Source organism: Mangifera indica, chromosome 1 (genome assembly GCF_011075055.1).
Source record: "Mangifera indica cultivar Alphonso chromosome 1, CATAS_Mindica_2.1, whole genome shotgun sequence".
Classification (NCBI taxonomy): Eukaryota; Viridiplantae; Streptophyta; class Magnoliopsida; order Sapindales; family Anacardiaceae; genus Mangifera; species Mangifera indica.
In genome coordinates this window covers 3,074,098-3,095,030 of record NC_058137.1, presented here as the reverse complement: position 1 = coordinate 3,095,030, position 20,933 = coordinate 3,074,098, and the positions used below count along the sequence as shown (strand labels likewise).

Here is a 20,933-nt window from a genome sequence, read left to right as displayed (position 1 = left end):
AGAATAAACATTTTAAAAATTAATTAATAAAAATTAGTAACAAATTAAATATATCAAATTATTCCAAAAAAATTCATCCGAAATCATAAATTTAAATTAAATTAATAAAAATTTAACAAAAATCCAAATCCTAAGTTGATAATCCCTTATAAACAAAAATAATTTTCATCGCTACCTCCTTCTTCATTACCAATCTTGAGAGAGTCTAAGATTAAGTTAACTAGATGTACAATATTACCATAAACTATTTCCCATCTAAGGTTCGATGAAATAACATATTCTCAGTTTTAACTTTTAAAAGAACAACTTATATCCATTCGATACTTTTTTTTTAATATGTTAATTTTTTTAAAGTGTTAAAAAGAGAAAAAAAGGTCAGACTAAATGATACTTTGCCTTATAAATTTTATTAAATATATTTTACTCATAATTTATATTAAATTCAATTAAAAAATAATAAAAATTAAATTTAAAATTAATTATCATAGACAACGTTTATTGTCTATAACGTCTAGAATTGCATCGATCGATGCAATACTCAATTGAAATTATATTATTTTGGTCTAATTTCAGTTAAAAAAATCACATCAATTGATGTTATTACAATTAAAATTATATTAAATCGATACAGTTTTGATTGAAATCACATTAATTTGTGTGATTTTTCATTGAAGTCGCATCGATTTGGTGTGATTTTAGTCAATCTTAACTTTGGGTTAATGTGTAATTTGTTTTGTTTGTATTATTAAAGGTATAAATGATATTAATCGTATCAAAATATTTATACAAAATAATATAAATAACCTTTAATTATTAAAACTAGTGATGGACTTTGATAGGTAAATGAAAGTAGTTTTTTTTTTCTAACTTAAAATATGGATATCATTGTTTGGTTGATGATAACGAGTATTATTTTAATAATTTTTTATTTTTTTAAAAATTAAAATAATCTTTTATTATTATTAGTAATATAAAAAATAATTTAATTATCAATTTTATTTTAAATATTAAAATATTACTGACATAATTTTGATTTTGTTATTATAAATTTATTCTTATATATTAATTTTATAAGATAAAAATAATGTTTTTGTATTTTTTATTAATTCAATCAAACATGAAAATTATATATTCAATAATTATTTAGATTTTTGATAGCAATATTTTATTTTTGATAATAAAAAATTATCCAAACAAAATGCAGTTTTAATTTAATGCTGAATTCCTGAAATTGGGGTAATATGCGGTGTTTCTGAAATCGAACGGGAAACAATTTATTTACGCTAGATTTAGGGTCACCTTGTAATATCATAAATATAATCAATTTCTAAACGGCGCTTTATCTAAGTATATTGTTATCCTTTGTAATTCGTTGCGCCTGTCAACGGTGCCAACGTGGGCGGCCACACGCACAAAATTCTTTTGTTAATAATGTTGTCCAGCAGAGTCTTAACTCTTACCACCAAATCCTATGGTAACACCGGACTCCAACTCACCTTATATTACCACACTTCATAAAAGGGCCAAAAAAAAAAAAAAAATTATAAACTATTTCAAATCCGCAGCGTAAAATATTAAAAACAAACCAGCCCAGGCGAGCCAAACAACTTAACATAAAGCAAGCCAAACAAATACTATTTTTGGTCCCTTTCCATGTCGCTCGTTGTCCTCTGTTTGGGCGGTTTTTAGCGGTTCGGTTTCTAACATTTCCCGAATTTTTCTCACACACTCTCAGTCCTCGCCTGTGAGTGTGATCTTTTTTAGATCTTTTGATTTTTGTTTAATTATTTATTATATTTATTTTACTAGCTGTAAGTTTCAGGTTTGGTAGATCGGAGAATCTGAACTTGTTGAGTTGAATCTGAGCTAGTTGAGTTCGTCAATTGATGAATGAGGTAATTTAAATTTTTGTTCTTGAAGTGGCTGTTTGGTTGCGTAGAAAACAAAGGAGTGGAAAAGAAAATTGGAGTCCGCGGTTAATTATTTTGTTTTGTCATTTTTTTTTTTCTTTTTCTATAGAGTGGATGAGCTTTACTCAGAGCTGTTTTTTACCGCAAAAATTTAAGAAGAAAAAGCACGAAGTTCGGTAAACAGCTGTATTTGGCCCACTTTAGGTTTTTATTTTTTACTTTCGCCTTTTTATAGATATATTATGATAAATGTTATTTTTCTGAATTTAGTTACATTTTCTCTCCCAAACATGTGTAGTTTTATGCGGAGTTCTTTGTGTGATGTTTTCATTTCATGTTTGTGTGTTTTCTTTGTTAGCTTGATAATGTATGAACAAGTTCATTAAGAGCGTGTTTGAATGTTCGTTTCAACACGATTTTTTTAGTCAAGTGAGTTGGCTCTTTAACCATGAACGTGACTTCCTAAAACTGTATGATTCTTCTTATGCAATATAGTTGGAGTTGGTTTTGACTTATCAAGTGTTAGTGTAAAAAAGAAGAATCATCCATTCAATGTCAAGTTCTCACAATCACATTACTTTACAAAAGAAATAGCATCCCCTGATTTCCACCCTAACTTGATTCTAACATCAAAATCTACCACATCAAACCTGAATAATACCAAAAACTGAATAATCATGGCTATGAGAGATCTCCTACTTACTGTGTCTCCCTTGCTTGAAGAACTGAAGCCAAATCCTCCCTTGGAGTGCCATCAAATTGCATCATCAAACATAAAAAAAACAAAACTAGATGAACATCCCAAAGTGTGTGTGCATAACCATCAAATCATAAAACATCATAACAATGCTAGAATGAAACATAACAAATAGAATCCTTCTCATGTTGCGCCACAGTTGACTAGCTTCCTTGTCACCTCCAAATCAACGTTCAACTGCAAAATCAAATGGAAAAGGGTGTTTGATAAAACAATTAGTAAGTAGAAGCCTCCATCTTGCTAAAACAAATTCTCATCTTCCCCCCTTCACAATTTAACTCGCATTCCTGAACTTTATCTTTCTTGTCATCCAGGCTTCATCTCTATCCTATCTTTGATAACATGAAATGTTTCACACGTATATATTTCAATTTTAGTGGTGAAAGCATTCGTAGTCACCATTCTCTTTTCTCATCTCTATGCCAATTGGATTAGGCTAAAACAAGGATTCAACACCCTAGACGTATGATTAAATCTCTCACGTTATTGTAGCCCGTGGTATATATGAACTTGTCCTGACATCTCTTTATAGATGCCCATATAAGGACTCTTTCATAACACCTCTTTATGGGTGTATATGATGAGGGACGATGAATGGTATGTTCTCTCTATAGGTCAAACACCTCTCTATGGGTATATAACCTATGTCACAAATGCTCCCTCGTAACAATCTTCTTGAAAATATATCTCTCCATCTATGAGAAAGTCATGTTTTCATAGGTGATATAAGTTTTATCTTGGTATCTTTGTGTCCCACACATGCACTCTAGGGATTTTCGGGTCTCGCATGTGGTCTATGAGATCTCTAGGATATGTTTTCTCATTGTCTTGAGTCTATCTTAACTTATCTTAGGCTCTAGCTTTCATCCATAATCTACATGTTCATGATTTACGTGCCCTAACTTATTTTCTCCCTCAGGCACCTCTTGGTACTTCAACGTATCACATAAGTCTTTAAATATCACTCGAGACAATGATTGTCCATCTCCCTTGGACGAATGTTCCTTTTTTCATCATGTGCACGACCGTGCATTCGATCTTGTATAGACGTTCATCTAGTCTTGGCATGCACGACCACTACTTCCCTTTCATAAGTGTTTATGCCTTCTATAGTGGATAGTTGTGCATTCCTTTATGCAGGACTGTGTGCCTCTTGTCGATGTTAGCACATTCCTCACCTTCACGATCATGCGCAACCTAGGGATACTATTGTCATTTTACTTTCACGAACTGTCATGCACCCCTTTTGCATAGGTGTGCATCATGTATCATGCTATGTGTCACGGACGGATACATGAGTCCTTTGCACGTCTGTTCGCCAGTGTCGATGCCTCTAATCCTATTGGTGAATGAGCGTGCGTGTTCTTTCCATGCTGGTTACCCTGATTTTAGCAAAGATGCACAACCTTGCCTATCATTGGTACGACCGTACATATCATCATGGGTTTGGATTTTAGGCCATTTTAGCCAGGTTTTCCCTATTCTATTCTCCAGAATCATTCAAGATACACTAATTATCAGCATAAAATAAAAGCATCATGAAAAATTTCTTTTTACTACAACAAAAACAGTCATCACAACCAGTCAAAAAATAAAGCATCATGGTCCTGTCTTCTTCTCTCTTTACACATTACAACAAAACCAAACTACTTTTAACATATCCATGCATCGTTGTCTTCTCAAACCATATCCTATAAAGACCAAACTAACATTACAGAGTTGGTTGATCACATATGTAATAACATCTAAAAAAATCATCCATTCAATATCAAGCTATCACAATCACAGTACTTTATGAAAGATATAACATCCCTTGATTTCCACCCTAACATGATTCTAACCCCGAAATAATCATGGGTATAAAAGATCTCCTATTTATTGTGCCTCCCTTGCTTGAAAAATTGAAGCCAAATCCTCACTTTTTGTCCCTGGAAATCTACTCAAACGGCTGATGTTGAGATGGTGTTGACTGTTTTACCCTTTCTCTCTATATCTCTCTAAGGTAAGGACACAAACGATATCACTCAGTATATCCAATATCCCAATGTGCAGATCATGAATTCTTTAAATAGAATCCTATTAAAAACAGATATCATGGCCATGGATCCAATAATTACTGTTGACGTGGCACTGTAGCCATATCATCCACGTGGCAAACTGATGAACGGTATGCACCCTCCATGCACAACCATACATCAAACCAAACTTCACATCTTTTTTCATGCTGAGCCATTTTCCAAACCATAATCATATGTTAAACATAAAATGACCAAATTATCCATACACACAAAATTCGTGATGCCATTCAACGATGCCAATGTGGGCGGCCACACACACAAAATTATGTTATTAATTTTGTCCAGCAGAGTCTTAACTGTTACCCAATAGTAATATCAGACTACAAACTCACCTTATATTACCACACTTCATAAAAGGAAAAAAAATAATTTAGGAACTGTTTCAATTCCGCATCATAACAAACTTTAAAACAACCCAGCCCAAGCAAGCCAAACAAAACTTAACATAAAGCAAACCAAAGACACACCATTTTTGGTGCCTTTCCTTGTCGCCTGTTGTCTTTTTTTTGGTCAGTTTTTAGCGACTCGGTTTCTAACATTTCCCGAAATTTTCTTACATTCTCACTCCTTGCCTGTGAGTGTGATCTTTTTTTCCTTTTTTCTTTAATTTTGTTCAATCTATTTTTTTAGATCTTTTGATTTTTGTTGAATTATTTATTATATTTATTTTAGTAGCTGTAAGTTTCAGGTTTGGTAGATTGGAGAATATGAGCTCGTTGAGTTGAATCTGAGCTAGTGAGTTCATCAATTGATGAATGAGATAATCCATTAGTTAATTTTTTGTTCTTGAAGTGGCTGTTTTGTTGCGGAGAAAACCAAGGAGTGGAAAAGAAAATTGGAGTCTGTGATAAATTATTTTGTTTTGTCTATTTTTTTTCCTTTTTCTATATAGTGGATAAGCTTTACTCAGAGCTGTTTTTTACTGCAAAAATTTAAGAAGAAAAAGCACAAAGTTCGGCAAACAGCTGTATTTGGCCCACCTTAGGTTTTTATTTTTCACTTTTGCCTTTTTATAAATATATTATGATAAATGTTATTTTTCTGAATTTAGTTACATTTTCTCTCCCAAACATGTGTGGTTTTATGTGGAGTTCTTTGTGTGATGTTTTCATTTCATGTTTGTGTGTTTTCTTTGTATGAACAAGTTCATTTAGAGCATGTTTGAATGTTCATTTCAACGCAAATTTTTCAGTCAAGTGAGTTGGTTTTTTAACCATGAATGTGACTTCCTGGAACTTTATGATTCTTCTTATGCAATGTAGCTGGAGTTGGTTTTAACTTATCAAGTGTTAGTATTAAAAATATCACAAGCAAAAAATAAAAGGCAGTAAGAGCTGTATTATAGTTATAGAAATGTTGATATCTTATTAAAGATAAAAAAGGAAATGTTACTGCATTGGCAACAAGATATACAAACTTGATAAATAAGGAATGTAAAATTATTCAGTGAAAGACTGAGGCAGAATTTTTTCAAACGGTGGCTGAGGCCTTTTTTGAATTGCCTAACTTATCCTTTGCTGAACAATTGGGCAAGGCCATCAAGCTGTGGACACAAAAAATTTCCCATTATTCCTGTTGTTTAGTTTGTATTTGCACAATTTTCTCATGATTGTTTTTGCCCTGTTATCATGGTTGGATCAAGTGTCTGTATAACTTCTTCCCTTGGGTGTATTGTCTTGTAATAATCATGAACAGTAATTGATATAATATTCCTTTTTACTTTGTAGTAGGGACAAGTTGGTCCACTGCTGGCATATGAGTTAGGAGCATAGCATGAAATGGACAAAGGACCGCATGTGCATGAGAAGTTTGCCAATGTGAAAAGCCAAAGGGTGAGAATTTCATTTTTGTTGCAAACTGTTTGCACCTTGTAACTGTTATCCATTCAAAAGCTGTAGATAGTATTATCATAACACTCTTTAGCCATAACTTCTTCATGCTTCTCTCTGATGTGATTTCAAGGTAGATTACATTGTTTCTTTTGCGTTTTTTTCATTAATATTACTATTGAAAAATAGGTGAACCATCACAAGTTAAATGTTATAGCAAAGTCCTTATTGTATACTTTTATTGAGTATGCTCACATCTTATGATCAGAGCAAGTGTTAATTTTATTTTATTATTATTTTTCCTGTTTGGTATACAATGCATTTGCTGGCCTGGATCTCTTCTCTGCAAAACAATGTTCTTTTTGTTTTGCCTTTTCTTTAATTTTTGTTAATATGGATGGAGGCAAAAGCTAACCTCTTATGGACTTGTCAACCATTAATAGTTTTTGTTTTTTAATTAAATTAGCGTTTACTTATTTAAAATAAAGACGCTGAGAGATTTTCTTTCTTTTTTCTTGAAGAGAAATAAATTCTACTGTTTGTTTGTTTTCTAGTGTTTGGACAAAGCTACATGATTTGTGTTGATAGCATACAGCTGATTTAATATAAAGCATGATCCATTTCTTGTGAGAAAAAAAATTTCAATATTCATGGGTTATGAAAATTGAACTCTTACTAAGCTCGTTATATGTGTGACCATTGTTTTTCCTTAGGAGAGTTGTATTCTTGAGTCTTTTTGTGGGCTTTCCTTATACTTTTATTGCTTATTTGTTGCAAGGAAGTTATAATTTTATTATTTATTTACTATAAGTGGGCTATTTAATCCATAACTCTTCCACAATTTTTCAATTGTAATCTTGCTAGTTAAGCGTGTCTCGAATTTTTCTTTGTTGTGTATTAGCCTTTAAATTGTTGAATCAAATTGTTATTTGGAACAATATTTAGTGCCTGCCCTGCTGATACAAGTGGTATTAATTCGTGTAGTTTCAGTTGTAAGCTAGAACAATATATGGCGTTGCTACCCCAGTGCTCCAAGTGGTATAATAGCTTAACGTCTGTCAAACAACTTGTAAATATTAACTTCTTAGCTATCCATTCTGTCTTGTTGTCTATTAATTTTCAACCCTTTTTGGTCAGTCTTGCATACTGCATAATGTGACTATGGTCCTTGATTTCGTCTTCTCATATTTGTTGTAATTATTTTTATCACTGGTTACTCATCTTCCTCTCTTTGCCACTCTTGTTTGGTTTTAAACATTTGAGGTTGTCATACTTTCCTTCTGGACTTTGAGCAAGGTGATTTGTTCAAGGCCACACATATGATATGTCTTTTTTCGTAGATTCTAGTTCTATAATGTAATTGTATTTGATGTATGTTGATGCTGGATCCTTATGATTTTTTTTTTTTTTGTGCACTATAGGCATGTGCCTTGGGGCTGTTTGAAGTTGTTTGCTATGAAATCTGCTCTATTATGAGCAAATTCTGTTTTGTAGGAGTATTGAAATTAGTTTGACTCATGAATTTTGGGTACATATTGTGGTTGAGTTTTCTTTAATTTTGACTGTACTATATAATTATTTTGCTTGCTAACTTTACTTGAACACTCTTGTAGTTTTTGGGAGGTGTTTTTTTTTTTTAATAAATTGTTGTTGAATTTTCTTAGGTAAAGGAAGAAGAACCCTTTACTCCTGCATTAGAAGATGAAGCAGCTGAAGTTTCTAATTTACTTGCTGAACCTAAAACTGATCACGTTTCAGTTGATAGTGTCTTGTGTTTCGGTAATGAAAGCCCAGGGAAATGCTTGGACATGGAGGATTTTATCTATGGATGTGAGAATGACTTCAGAACAGATTATGGTAATGTTCAAATGGTTTTTGTTTTGTTTCTTTAGTTGGTGCAATTGATCAAATATATAAAGTCCATATTTGGACAAGAGCAGTGACTTGGTTTATTTAAGTTTAGATGATTAACTACTGTGTTTGTCATGTGGATGAATCTCAATATGGAAAGAATGTTGAGATTGTGTTATTAGTCTTCTTTGCATTGCTCAGACTGATATTGTGGGTTCTCTCTGCCCATGAGGAGAAAAATAACATTATGAAAAATGATGGATAGATGGAGAACATGTGCATGCTCACCAACAGGTGTTTTGGAAAGGGCCAGAGGTACCCAAAAGAAGTGCTTGAAAGTAGTTAAAACTCACAATGAGTGAGGAAGGACAATCTGTTGTTACCCAACCATCTAGGTGGTGGTATGTGGTCATAATGAATATATTATTATTTGATTATTTGGAGTTTTGAATTAATATATTGTGCTATGGGTCTATATTTAATATGCTAAAGTATTTGCTTTCGTAGCCATAAATAACCAGTAGAATTTTGGAAATTTCCTTTTTTTGATAGAAGGTGAGTAGATGCAGATGATCACATATCATATTCAAGTTATTCTTTCTCTTGATAGTCCTAAATAAGTTGATGCATACCAAGTTTGAATTGGAGGACTATTGCATTACCTGATAACCTCTAGTAGCTAGGAAGGATCCAAAAGGAAAGTAGATAGCCCTGAAGTGAACAAGCAAGAACGGTGGAGTTAATGGCCTGCTTGACTTAAAGCTAGGAGACACCTAGGACTTTAACATCATTAAGCATAACTCTTAACCATGCCTTAAAAAAACTTTAAGAAGCATGGTGTAGACATGCCTCTTCCCCATCTCTGCCACCTGATACTCTCCATTTTATGTAACATTCTCAAGAGTTTGTTCCATATTTTTGAACCTTGGACCTCATGTTAATATCATTTTTCCTCATCTTATTGACCTTTTTTTAGGATTCCAAGTACAAGGTATGAGATTTATATCTCACATTGGAAAGTATGAGCAATTAGTGCGGGGTTTATATGATCGTATGTGCTTCCATCTCAATAGTTAGTTTTTGAAGTGTAGTTCTCCTAAGGTTCATATTATTTGGTATCAAAGCTATCACCATATCTCCCAGTTGCAATTGTGCGGTGTGGGTGGTGACACTGACATTGCAGTGTTCACCCGAGGCTAGCAAGGAGTTAGACCATAGCCAACCCACGTGGCCATCGAGACTGAGGAGTGTAGTGGTACTTTAGAATCCTAAATGCAAGGTATGAGACTTGGATCCCACATTGGAAAGTATAGACAACTAGTGTGAGGTCTATATGACCTTGAACTTTCCCATCTCAATAATTAGCTTTTGAGTTGCGGTTCTCCTAAGATTCATATCATCTTTAGGTTATCAAAGTAAAGTTTTCAAACATTTTCTCATATATGTAGTGAACACTTATATATAGATATGAGAAAGTAAATGTTGGTTGATGTTATGTTTAGCATGAAGTGTTGCTTTGTGGTATGTGGTTTTCTTTATTTTTTCTATTTGTTTTTCCTTTCTGTAATACTGGTTAATTTTTGTGATTCAAGGTGGGCTGGATTCCTTTAATACTACTGGAGAAGATGATTTAAAGCTTGAAGTATGTATCTTCCTTTATCTAAGCTTTAAAGTCATGCATTAGTTACTTTGATAAACATTTTTATCAAAATATTATTATTCTGTACCCTTTTCTCTTTCCAAAGGTCACTTTATCTTATTAGTCATAGCTGATCAACGATCTGTTAGTGCCGACTACAACCAATTTTTTCATCTGCACTCTGCCTCACTCATTTGGTTTTTTGCTACTTACATGTGCTTCTCGTTTTAGGGTTAATAATTTTTTCTGCAACATCTATATTTTTCAGTCTGGTTTTGATGTGATCAGATAATGATCTACCAGGTACTTGATGGATTGCTGGATGATGTTGATGAGGTGGATGATATTCATGCAGCACGTGATCTCTCTAGTGTATGTGAAGATTTTCTTTGGGGTAAGTCTCATGGATGTCTTGTGTGGTTGTTGGTTATGATACTTTGACTGAAATCAATAATGCTTTTTTTTTTTTTTTTTGTGGACAGATATTGAATTTAATGAACAAGTTGCCAAATTTGATTGTGGTCCAATTAAAGGATCGCATTTAGGTAACTCAAGTTCTGAAAGTCATTCACCAGGCCTAAGTGGTAGTAGTAATGTCGCTATTGGGATATCTGAATCGTCAACAACAACTGTTCCAGAATCTGAATGCAAGAATGATTCACTCACCAAGATGATCACCTGTGAGCTACATAGAGCTGTTAAGAGTGAATGTGAGTGTGAAGTTCCAATTGAGGACAATGAGGGCCCTGGTTCCCTTGATGTGCTTAAATTTGATGAATTGGATAATGATGACAATTGTTTATTAAGTAGCATATTGTCTAAGTGTAAGAAGAGATCAAAGAGCTCTGGCTCTGCTCTAGGAACCAAAGTTAAGCGATCGCGTAAACCCACTCAGAGATACATTGAAGAATTTTCAGATCAGAAGTCGAAATCTCTAATGGATGAACAAAAGGTTTTGACAGCTGCATTGAAGGATAAACGCCTGAAAGTCAAATCATGTAATGAGTCTTCTAATCAATATAGCACTCAAGAACCTTCAGCAGCACGATTAAGAGTAGGATGTCTGAAAAAACATGCACCTGTAACGGTATGGAAAGTATCCATCCACTTTTCTTTCTGGAAAAAAATTATGCGTTCTTCCATGGAAACAGAGGGTTTTGGGAAATATTTTAATTATTTTTATGTTATCATGTGTCCAATGATGTGTGTTTCTTTGTGCATGTTTTTGTATTTCCATCGCTTAATCGGGTTTATATATTTCTTCATTTGAGATAATGTGGCAATGATCCTTCAAAAGGGAGTGAAGAAGAATTCTGCTGTGCTACTAACTTTTAGAGCAATGCCCATTTCGCTAGGAAAGGGCTGAGAAATATAAAGTGTGTAGCTACAGCTGCCGAAGTTATATGCGTGCTTGTCAATAGTGTATTCTGCACCCCCTTGACAAGCTCCTGTCATTTCCCTGCATGTTGATGGGTTGTTATACTCCTTTAATTCTTGTGTGTGAATGTTCTTTTCCTGGGCATCTGATCCTTCATGGTTGCTTAAGCTGTAATTTTTTGTGAATTTATATGTTTCTTTTCATGAACAAATCAGATGTCTGCTTTTAGTGGTAGGAAAAAGGTGATAAAGAATTTGGATAATGATGTTTTTAGTTGACAAATGTTCTTTTTCCTGCATACCTTCAATATTTGAAAATTTTCTTTGCTTTTGCTGTGTAGGGATTTGAATCTGATGATAATCTTGATCCATCTGAGTCTGATGATGATCGCGTGAGAAAGAAAAAAACTAAAGTAGGTGTTGACCGGAGGAAGCATCAAAGGATGTGGACTCTTTCTGAGGTGATGAAGCTGATTGATGGTATAGCTCAATATGGAGTTGGACGATGGACCGACATAAAAAGGCTCTTGTTTCCATCATCTGCTCACCGCACGCCCATAGATCTGAGGGTACTTTCCCTTTGCTCTACCCAATTGAGCAGTTCTTCTAATTTTCAAGTTGAGAAGTTTATCGCTGGTTTATTCTGCAGGACAAATGGCGAAATCTTTTAAGAGCTAGCTGTGCCCAGAAGAAAAACAAAAGAGAGGTGAGATTTCTATTATTTTTAGTCTGACAGTTTGATGTATGCTTCCTATGGATGGATTTGCATTCAACTTGTTCCGCAAACTCCTTCCTATTTTAATTTATCTCTAAGATTATTAAGGGATCATTGTTTGTATTTTGCAAATGTATGAAGTACATGAACTGCATTTTTGAAATTTTCACTTTGTAACGAAGATGGTATTCTCATTACAATGAAAACATGGACACTATGTATTCATATCATGGTTACAGCTTATGAATTTGTTAAACAGTTTTAAAGTGAACCTGATTTACCAATCCAGTGGTGGCTGTTCACAGGTGTTCATAGTTCACTAAAAGTCTCAAAAGCATCATTTTACAGTTTGTTATTTGAATATCGTTATATGAGTGTAAATTTCAAATATTATCTGCTGGGGACTATATCCTTTGCTGAAGTATAAGAGGGTTCTCAGATATTAAGGGATTAAACAAGTTTTACAGTAAGACATCAGCGTACAACTTGCATTTAGCTAGGGATATTGCCTATGACACTGTTTCTATGGGTTTGTATGAAACCCTTTAAAATTGCATATTGAAATTGAGATGTTAGAATATCAATAGAAATTTGTTTGGTACATATATGAACCCCTTTAAAAGTTGTGCACACAACACAAGCCTGAAATCTGGTTCCTTTGCACTTTGAAGTATATCATCATCATTATCTCATGTACAGTAGCCTAGTTACTTTTTTCATAAAAAGTGGCAAGGATGGTTTGCAATCTAAAGGTTCTGGGGATAATATCTGTGATGTCTTTGGGCATGTTCAAAGTTCTATTATTTTACATATTTTACACAATTGATGTTAGCTTATAACTTTAGATTGCTTTACAAAATGTTGTGTTATCAATGACGAATTTAAAATGGCTGAAACAGGTTGAGCAAAAGCATGTTGTACGTACTTTACCAAAGCCTGTGCTGTGCCGAATTCGTGAATTGGCAACTATTCATCCATATCCAAGAGTGCGTAAAGCAAAGACCTCATGCGATAACAATATTGATTCGTCCAAACTTCTAGTCAAAGCTAATGGTGCTCAACCTAGTTCGTGTGGAAGAATTGTTCGTAGGAAAAGGCATACTTGAATGCCATTCATTTCAGTTGTGGTAAATCAGTCAGGAATATTACAAAATTTAGTTGCAAAGAAACTGTTGTGTTGCTTACAGTCTTATTTATCATACCTTTTTTTGTGAAATGCACATATACATGTTCTCAGATCTGTACTTCATAGATATTAGGTCACAGAATCTGGAAAATGTTGCACAAGTGGGTAAAAAATTGTTAGCTGGAACTGCCAGGGATATGGCCAACTTATGTTGAAAGAGAAGTAGAGTTTCATTGACATCACATTATTTCCTTTTGCATAATGTTTTGCTGCATTTTCATGTGAAGTCCTAGAGCAAAGCCAGCATAAAAGTCGATTTGGATGATGTTATTTGTAGGAAATCGAAATTGTTGGATTTTTGAAGGTTAGAAATTTGGTGTGGTATTGCTAATAGTTGCACAAGAATCATAGATGAGTCAAAGATTACAATCTAGTTTCATTCTGAGTAACAATGGGAGATGATGGTGATCCATGTGATGTTTTGAATTAGAATAATGGTATCTCAAAGCATGATTGGAGGAATAATTTAGATCTAATGGGTTTTTAACTCTTGCAATACTAGCAAAATAGGAAGACACGGGTGAATTTTTAAGTGGGCATTTATAGTTTGTTCTGTTGAATTTGTATGGAAACTAGAATACCTAAAATGATGAGTTATAGTTGCTATTCTATCTAATTTTTTTTATAGATAGTTTTCATGAATAAAAAAAATCAAAAACCAATCCTATGTCCTCTGCTTTTTAAAATAGGTCGTTGTCCAATGAAAAAAAAAGATTCCAACTGTTCTTCCGATTTCCGTATATTGAACCTACAATTCCTCTAGTTGTTCAATCTCTTTTAATTTGTTTTTATTGGATTGTGTATGATTCCCGTGATATTAAACCTGCGGATGTCATTGATCTGGTAATTTTTTATTGGCAAATCTTAAAATTAGAAAGGTAGGTTTTTTTAAAGGTTAATAGATATGAATTTATATTACGTTTGGGTAACTTAATATTAATAAACAATTAAATAAAAGTTTAGGGTTTTATCTATATTATTCATCACATTAGTTTATTAATAAAAGTTTATTGTAATTTTTTGTTATTTGATAAATAAAATAAAATAAAATAAAATAAATAATAAAAATTACATTATGAGAATAACTTTAGACTCCCCCCCACCAAAGGAATGTTAAGATTCGTTTGATAGAAAGGATTAATTAAAATTTAAATAAAAAATATGGTAATGATGATATGTTTTAAAATTAATTTGTTTATTAATAATGGTATACTAATTTATATATTAATAATATTGAGTTGTTATTTTATTAATTTAATTTTTAAATAAAAATTAAATTAAATCAGATAATCACATATTATTATTAATTTATAAATTAATTAATATAATTTATTTTAACTATAAAGTGGAGGCTTATTGGTGCATCAAAGACTGAATTCTTTTTTTTCACTCTATTTATTTATAAAGATTTATTTACGCTTGCAACTAATGACCTCTAATTTTTTTGAATTTAAGGTGAACTCAGCGATACAACATTCTCTGGCTTGATATATAATAAAAGTATAGCATATATCAGAACCGCGATTTCAACCAAAGCCTGCATCATCATTTCAGTCTCCAACTCTGCTATACATATAGTCATACTTAAATTTTATGAAACATATTCCAGATAATAGTACTTCTTTTCCTGTATCACCTATACATACATACGATTATTATAAGAAATATAATATTATACATATCTAATTTTAAGTACTTAACTGGTTATTTAAATTCTGTATCAATATGTGATTGAGTATTAACTATTTTATTCTTATTAAAAAATTCATTCACACGTAAATGACACATCATTTGAATACTCAAAATTAGGTTATTGCCACTTTTCACACCAACACAACACCACTTACCCTTTTATCTTCAAACCAGAAAAGACTACAACATAAATTATATATATATGTATTCACACTATCCATTTACATACCATAAAACTTACATATATATAACAATCCATGCATGCATATATATGTAGCTGAGAATTAACCAGTTCCATCATCACTGTTATCACCACCGCTATCTCCGGGGCTCCCACTCTTGTCATTGTAATTTTGTCTAGGTATGTTATGGTGGTTGTCAATGGTTTTGCTTCTCCCGACTCCCGCTTCAACAACTTTTCCCTTCTCGGCACTGTGCCGCTGCTCTTGTCCATATATTCCGCCGAGAGAGGCTCTTCTCGGCGCCGCCTGACAAGAAGAGACCTCCATCATCAGAACCAGAAACATTAACACCAGTAATATTGCAACCTTCATTTTTCTTTAATTTACAATATAATGTTACATTTGAGCTACACTAATTTTATAGAGAGAGAATCAATCATTATTAAAAATTGAATGATGGGATCTCCACTTGTATGAGACAAGATTTAGTGGAAAGTCACATAATTTCAAAATATTTTAACAGCACTTCGATAATGGTTTACTGAAATCAAGAACTTTTATATGTCTGGTTTAGAATGCTTAATAGTGAAGTTTCATCTTTTTCGTGAGGTGTTTTTTTTTTTTTTTTGGATAATTATTTTACTTGTTAATAGTCAATGAATCATTCTATTTGATTTATTAATGCTTTATGATGTCAACTCTTTCTATATGATCACCGCCGTCCTCTTCTACTATTAACCGAATCAACCCTAATTCTATATTACAAGTTTAAAACTGTTGTAGCAACATTTGAATTTATAAATTTCAGTAGGGTTTAGGAGGCATGATCGACCAATCCATGGATAACAATTGTGGGTTTCCACTAAAATATAAAAACCCGGCCACTAACAGTTGGGTATGTATAAAAATCATAAAAATCCTAAACAGCTGAAACCCACCAAAGATGTGAGAGCTGATGTATGTATAAGTAATTGATTAATATTATATGAACAAATATACTGTATAAATTTTAACATTTCAAAGTTAAGGATGGGGGGTGAAATGAGAGTTTTTAAAATTTAGAGAGAAAAATGAGATAAAATTATATATATTTTTAATATTATTAATAAAATAACAATTTAACCTTTAACTTTAACAAAAAATTTTAATAAGAGTTAGTTTATGAATGAGTGTTTGAATTTTTAAAATTTCGTAAATATATATTTATCTTTGTATTAAAATTTGGATAGTAAATAGTCCTTTGGCCTTTTAGTAATTACTGAAATTGCAAATCATTGATAGGACAAACAATACTCTTTTTCATTGCAATATTTGACTGTAAACAAATAGGTAAAAAAAAAGGTATAAATCTAAGTACCAATAAAGCAGGTAAAAAGTGCATAATATAGCAATATATAGATATACTTTTTCAATTAGGTGCCTCAGAAACAAGGCAGGCAGGGAGGTAAGCAAGTATACTATGTATGAACAATTTCTAATTTTGGAACTTGCAACGCAAATTCAACTAATACGTGACTCTTCCTTCCAACTTGTTTCTTTTTTTGGAAAAAGAATATGCAGAGGTTCCCTTGATCTTGTGGGTACGAGAAAACAGAAAAAATCTATACAATATAAGAGTTACGATTTGAGAAAATTTGATATATTATTGAAAGAAATATGCTTTTATGCATGAATATTATAATAGATAACATTTGAGACCCATTTACAAGATCTACAATGTAAATATTAACCTTAAGAGTTGATACAATTAGTAAACATTAGAATTTTTAAAATAAAAGATTGAATTTGAGTCTTTATCATATTTATGAAACTTTGATTTATCTAATATAGTGAATTTATTTGGTACAGTAATTATGAGTTCGGTTATTGTGTTCGGGGATGAAGTCTCTAGTTATAAAAAAAAATGTTGAAACCTTGATTTTCTGGGTCCAGTCACTGTGTCTAGGGACGAAGTCCCCAGTTATAAAAAAAAAAAATGTTGAAATTTTAACTTACCTGATATAGTGGTTATGAGTCTAATCACTATATCTTAGGACGGAGTTCCCGGTTATCAAAAAAAAAAAATATAAATATTAAAAATCTTTTAAGCTATGTAATGCGGCAAACATTTGTATAAGATCATTCCATTGAATACCTCTCACACAACTTCTTTTTTTCTTTCTTTTGAATGTTTATAAGATCATTAAAACTGCCAATCAGAAACTATATACATATTACAAAATTTTAGGAGAGTAAGTGTCTATTTTATATAACTTAATTATTTAATAATCAGATACAACAAGTTTATGCTAGCTTACATGAATGATCTAATTGTGGATTATAATCAAAATTTTTGATATTCAAGATTGTATAATTCAAATACTAGTAAGATTAGCTTTTTTTTTGAATAATTAGATTATTGGATTTATCAAATCTTTTTCATTTTTAATTATTGCCCTGATAATTTTTTACATATTCCAGTCTTCTTTCCACACAGTGTGCAAACTCATATTATGAGTTAAAATGTCATGGCTGCATGTGATTTTGATATATTTTTCACTTTTGTTTTGTCAGGCTAGAAAGGGAGTACACATGACATGACATACATATATTTACAGTGCCATCCAAGACCAGACTAAAAAATTCTCAAAACCTTGAGGAGAAGTATATAACCAACAACACTGTTATATGGTGTTCTTCTACTCACAAGATGTCTCTCTAAGAAGCATCACTTTAAAGTACCTATTGAAGTAGTAGCAACCAGTGACTAGTTAGCTGGAAAGACAGTTATCAAAGAACTTCTTGTCCACTCTATGTCAAAGAATGTGGATAAACCTTCCAATTTGAGACAGCAATAAAACCTTTGTTTAGTAACAAATACAACAATATTATGTATATTCATTTTGAATACACAAACATAAAAATGTACTTATTTGTGAACTCAAAGTAAGTATACCTAGTTTTATTGATAAACAATATGTTTTGAATCTTTTATTTTCCTCCATGGCAGCAAGGAAAAATTATCTCCTCCTTCCCATTTGAGATAATTATGTTATTATAAATATTCCCTTTTCAAGTCAATTTGAATAGAAATATATCTGCAAAATCATATTTATATTATGAATCTTGTGTTAGAATGTAACTTCTCTTTTCAAGTCCTAGAACCTAGGGAGAAAGAAAAGGAAGAGAGAAAAATGTATACACTCCCTTCTATATATATCCTTTCCAAGTTTTTTTTTTTAAGTAATAACTAATAATTACACTGGGGATATGTGTTTTTTTTTATCATTAGATAAACTATGATAAAATTTTCTCTCTTTTGTTTTCTCTTTGCTCTGATAATAGACATAAAGATCTTACTAGATCTTTATGGCTACTACTACAACTTAACTTTTGCAATAGATCAACGTTAGGAAAAGGTTCCTTCTGTGTTTAGTCACCTTATTAGTCATCCAATATACCAATCAGTCTTTATGGCTCCTGAAAGATGACGTAAGAAGACCTCAGATAACCAGACATCTGGGAAATCCAATAACAGTCTAGAGTCATCCCGTTTTAAGGACTCCAGTCAGCTGGCCCCAATAATTGACACTCTAAATATCACAATTTAGTTGCCCAACCAAAATTCACTGAGGACAGTTCTCTGGATGTTGCCACAAGCACACAATACTACCCTAGTAGCACCTACAAAACCAGTTCTCGGGAGGAATATATTGGTGGTTAGATTCCAGCTCGAAATGTAAGCTGTGGCATGCAAACCAACACAACAAAATCAGGCAGATACATGGAATATACACCTAAAACTCAACCGGTCGAAAGTCAAAGCTGTTTGCAAATGAATAATGGTGGTTAGGACAATTATCTTCAGAGAAGTAGACGGGCGAATGTAAGGCAATGCTTCCCCAGAGGAAGCATGGGATGGAGTTAACACAAAGAGATGAGAGCCATAGAGGTTAGTTGAATTGGGGCAATACAACAGTACATAATTAATATTAAAAGAGTGCATGGCAGATTGTGCCAGCTAATAACAACTGAAGAACACACGTGAAAGGTCGCCTGAGGGAGAGTCCTGTCCTATCAAATCATTGGGGCGTCACGGTGGTCGGTGGGCGGTGGCCCTAGGTAAGCCACACACGAACATACATTTATGATATGATAGTGAGAGTGCCTGAGTGTGTTCATGCACTCAGTCACCTCAACAATGTCTCCTTTTCAATAATTTATTATTTTTAAAGTAATATTATTAGGATAAATAATTTATTTATATAAATTAACATGATAAAACCTAATTGAATAAATTTTTTAATAACAATATAGATAAATTTATATAATTTATTTGTATATATTAATAATGAAGTGTTATCATATAATCTAAATATGACCCATTATTATGGTTAGTATATAAATTTGTGCTCTTAGTAAACATGGTTTTACTCTTTGAAATTGTGTAAGTGTTGTGCAAACATGTGCGGGTTCAAGATTTACCCAAACGCTATTTACTTAATGTATATCTATTAAGTTAGAAAGACTAGAAATTTGGCTGAGAGAGCGCTTTTGGTCTTGTTTGCTGTAATAGTTTTTCACAAAAGATGGAGGAGAGCTTTCAGGCAAAGTTTACGCGAGAAAAGTACAACTGGAGCTTCATTTTCCAAGTTGAATAGTGCCAGACTATTAAGTTAGAGTTGCTCTTTTATGCCTGCAAAAATGTGGGCACATTTACCCAAATTGATGTCTACATTTTGCACTTCTCTCTTTTTTTAATCGTCTTTTCATGATCAAAATCTATTAGAAGATTGTACTCTTCGTTCCATTTAAATAACTTACAAGATGCATCGCCATTTCATTATCAGTTGCAGTACTTGATTAATCATCTGATAATCTATGTGTGAGATGATTTAGGATTCAAGGAAGAATGAGATTTCATAGAACAGAAGCTAAAGTGAAAGAAGAATCTTGGGATCAGGTGGGTAAGTAAACTTGAGTACTCAAAATTAATGGATTTGACATGAAATTAATGAATGTTCATTAAAGAAATACTTAGGTTTGAATGGTCTTTGAAAGTCCAATCTAATGCTTTTCTCTGCAACTCAAGGTATCCATTTTGCTGTCGAAAGCCCATCACTTCCACGCGTGCTCAGGCAGAAAGCACAGTGCAAAGATACGCAATACTTATCCCGAATCTATCTCCATTCTGCAGGGAGACTGTTGAACCAGTTTTAAATCTACACTATTGTCCATGTATTTTCTCTCATAACATAAGAAATCAAAGAACCTTAAATCAATATCATTAATCCTTAATCAAAGGGAAATTCCATTTTCTTTTACACAACCAAAACTGATAAATATTATAGAATATCCAATTGAACTTATTTACAAAACAAGTGGAGATCGCACTTTGCCCAAGAAACTTATCCCATCCCTCTCTTCATATCTTATCTTTTCCATACTCACTCTCAACCAGTGGGGTCTTTACTTCGAGAACTTCGAAAGATCACTGATCAAGCGCCATGCCCTCTTTAAACTAAGCATTTCTATGTGACCTTCTGACTAATAATATATACATATAAATAATCATCATATAACATGCATGATCGTACATTTTCATGTCAAAGATTTTCTCCATTTTATAAATACAGCTAAATCGAGTACCGCACGGGCACGGCAAAGTTCTAAAGTATTTAAATATCACTACAAGCATTTAAAGCTCCAAAATTGCGGCTTTTTACCCCTCAAACGCC

The 20,933-nt window shown here is 32.6% G+C and overlaps 1 protein-coding gene across 10 annotated transcripts; it reads left to right on the top strand.

Annotated features, from left to right (window-relative positions):
- Window positions 1-1,551: 1,551 nt before the first annotated feature.
- Window positions 1,552-13,524, top strand: LOC123220604. Of its 10 annotated transcripts, none has more exons than XM_044642963.1 (11): window positions 1,552-1,691; window positions 1,823-1,895; window positions 2,020-2,086; window positions 6,473-6,577; window positions 8,239-8,431; window positions 10,018-10,067; window positions 10,368-10,458; window positions 10,547-11,151; window positions 11,783-12,010; window positions 12,091-12,147; window positions 13,056-13,524. In XM_044642963.1, the coding sequence occupies exons 4-11, from the start codon at window positions 6,524-6,526 to the stop codon at window positions 13,260-13,262; spliced, it is 1,485 nt and encodes a 494-aa protein (XP_044498898.1). In that variant the 5' UTR covers window positions 1,552-1,691; window positions 1,823-1,895; window positions 2,020-2,086; window positions 6,473-6,523; the 3' UTR covers window positions 13,263-13,524. The 10 variants fall into 10 exon arrangements, with proteins under 10 accessions (XP_044498898.1, XP_044498909.1, XP_044498984.1 ...); XM_044642974.1 differs by having other exon boundaries at window positions 2,020-2,114; XM_044643007.1 differs by having other exon boundaries at window positions 1,584-1,744; window positions 6,476-6,577.
- Window positions 13,525-20,933: the final 7,409 nt, after the last annotated feature.

Bases quoted from the DNA above. Each gene is read 5' to 3' on its own strand.
- LOC123220604 (XM_044643049.1), top strand. From the start codon at position 6,524: ATGGACAAAGGACCGCATGTGCATGAGAAGTTTGCCAATGTGAAAAGC. The intron at 10,068-10,367 runs GTATGTATCTTC...ATGATCTACCAG, and splicing joins AAGATGATTTAAAGCTTGAA to GTACTTGATGGATTGCTGGA. The intron at 10,459-10,546 runs GTAAGTCTCATG...TTTTGTGGACAG, and splicing joins ATGTGAAGATTTTCTTTGGG to ATATTGAATTTAATGAACAA.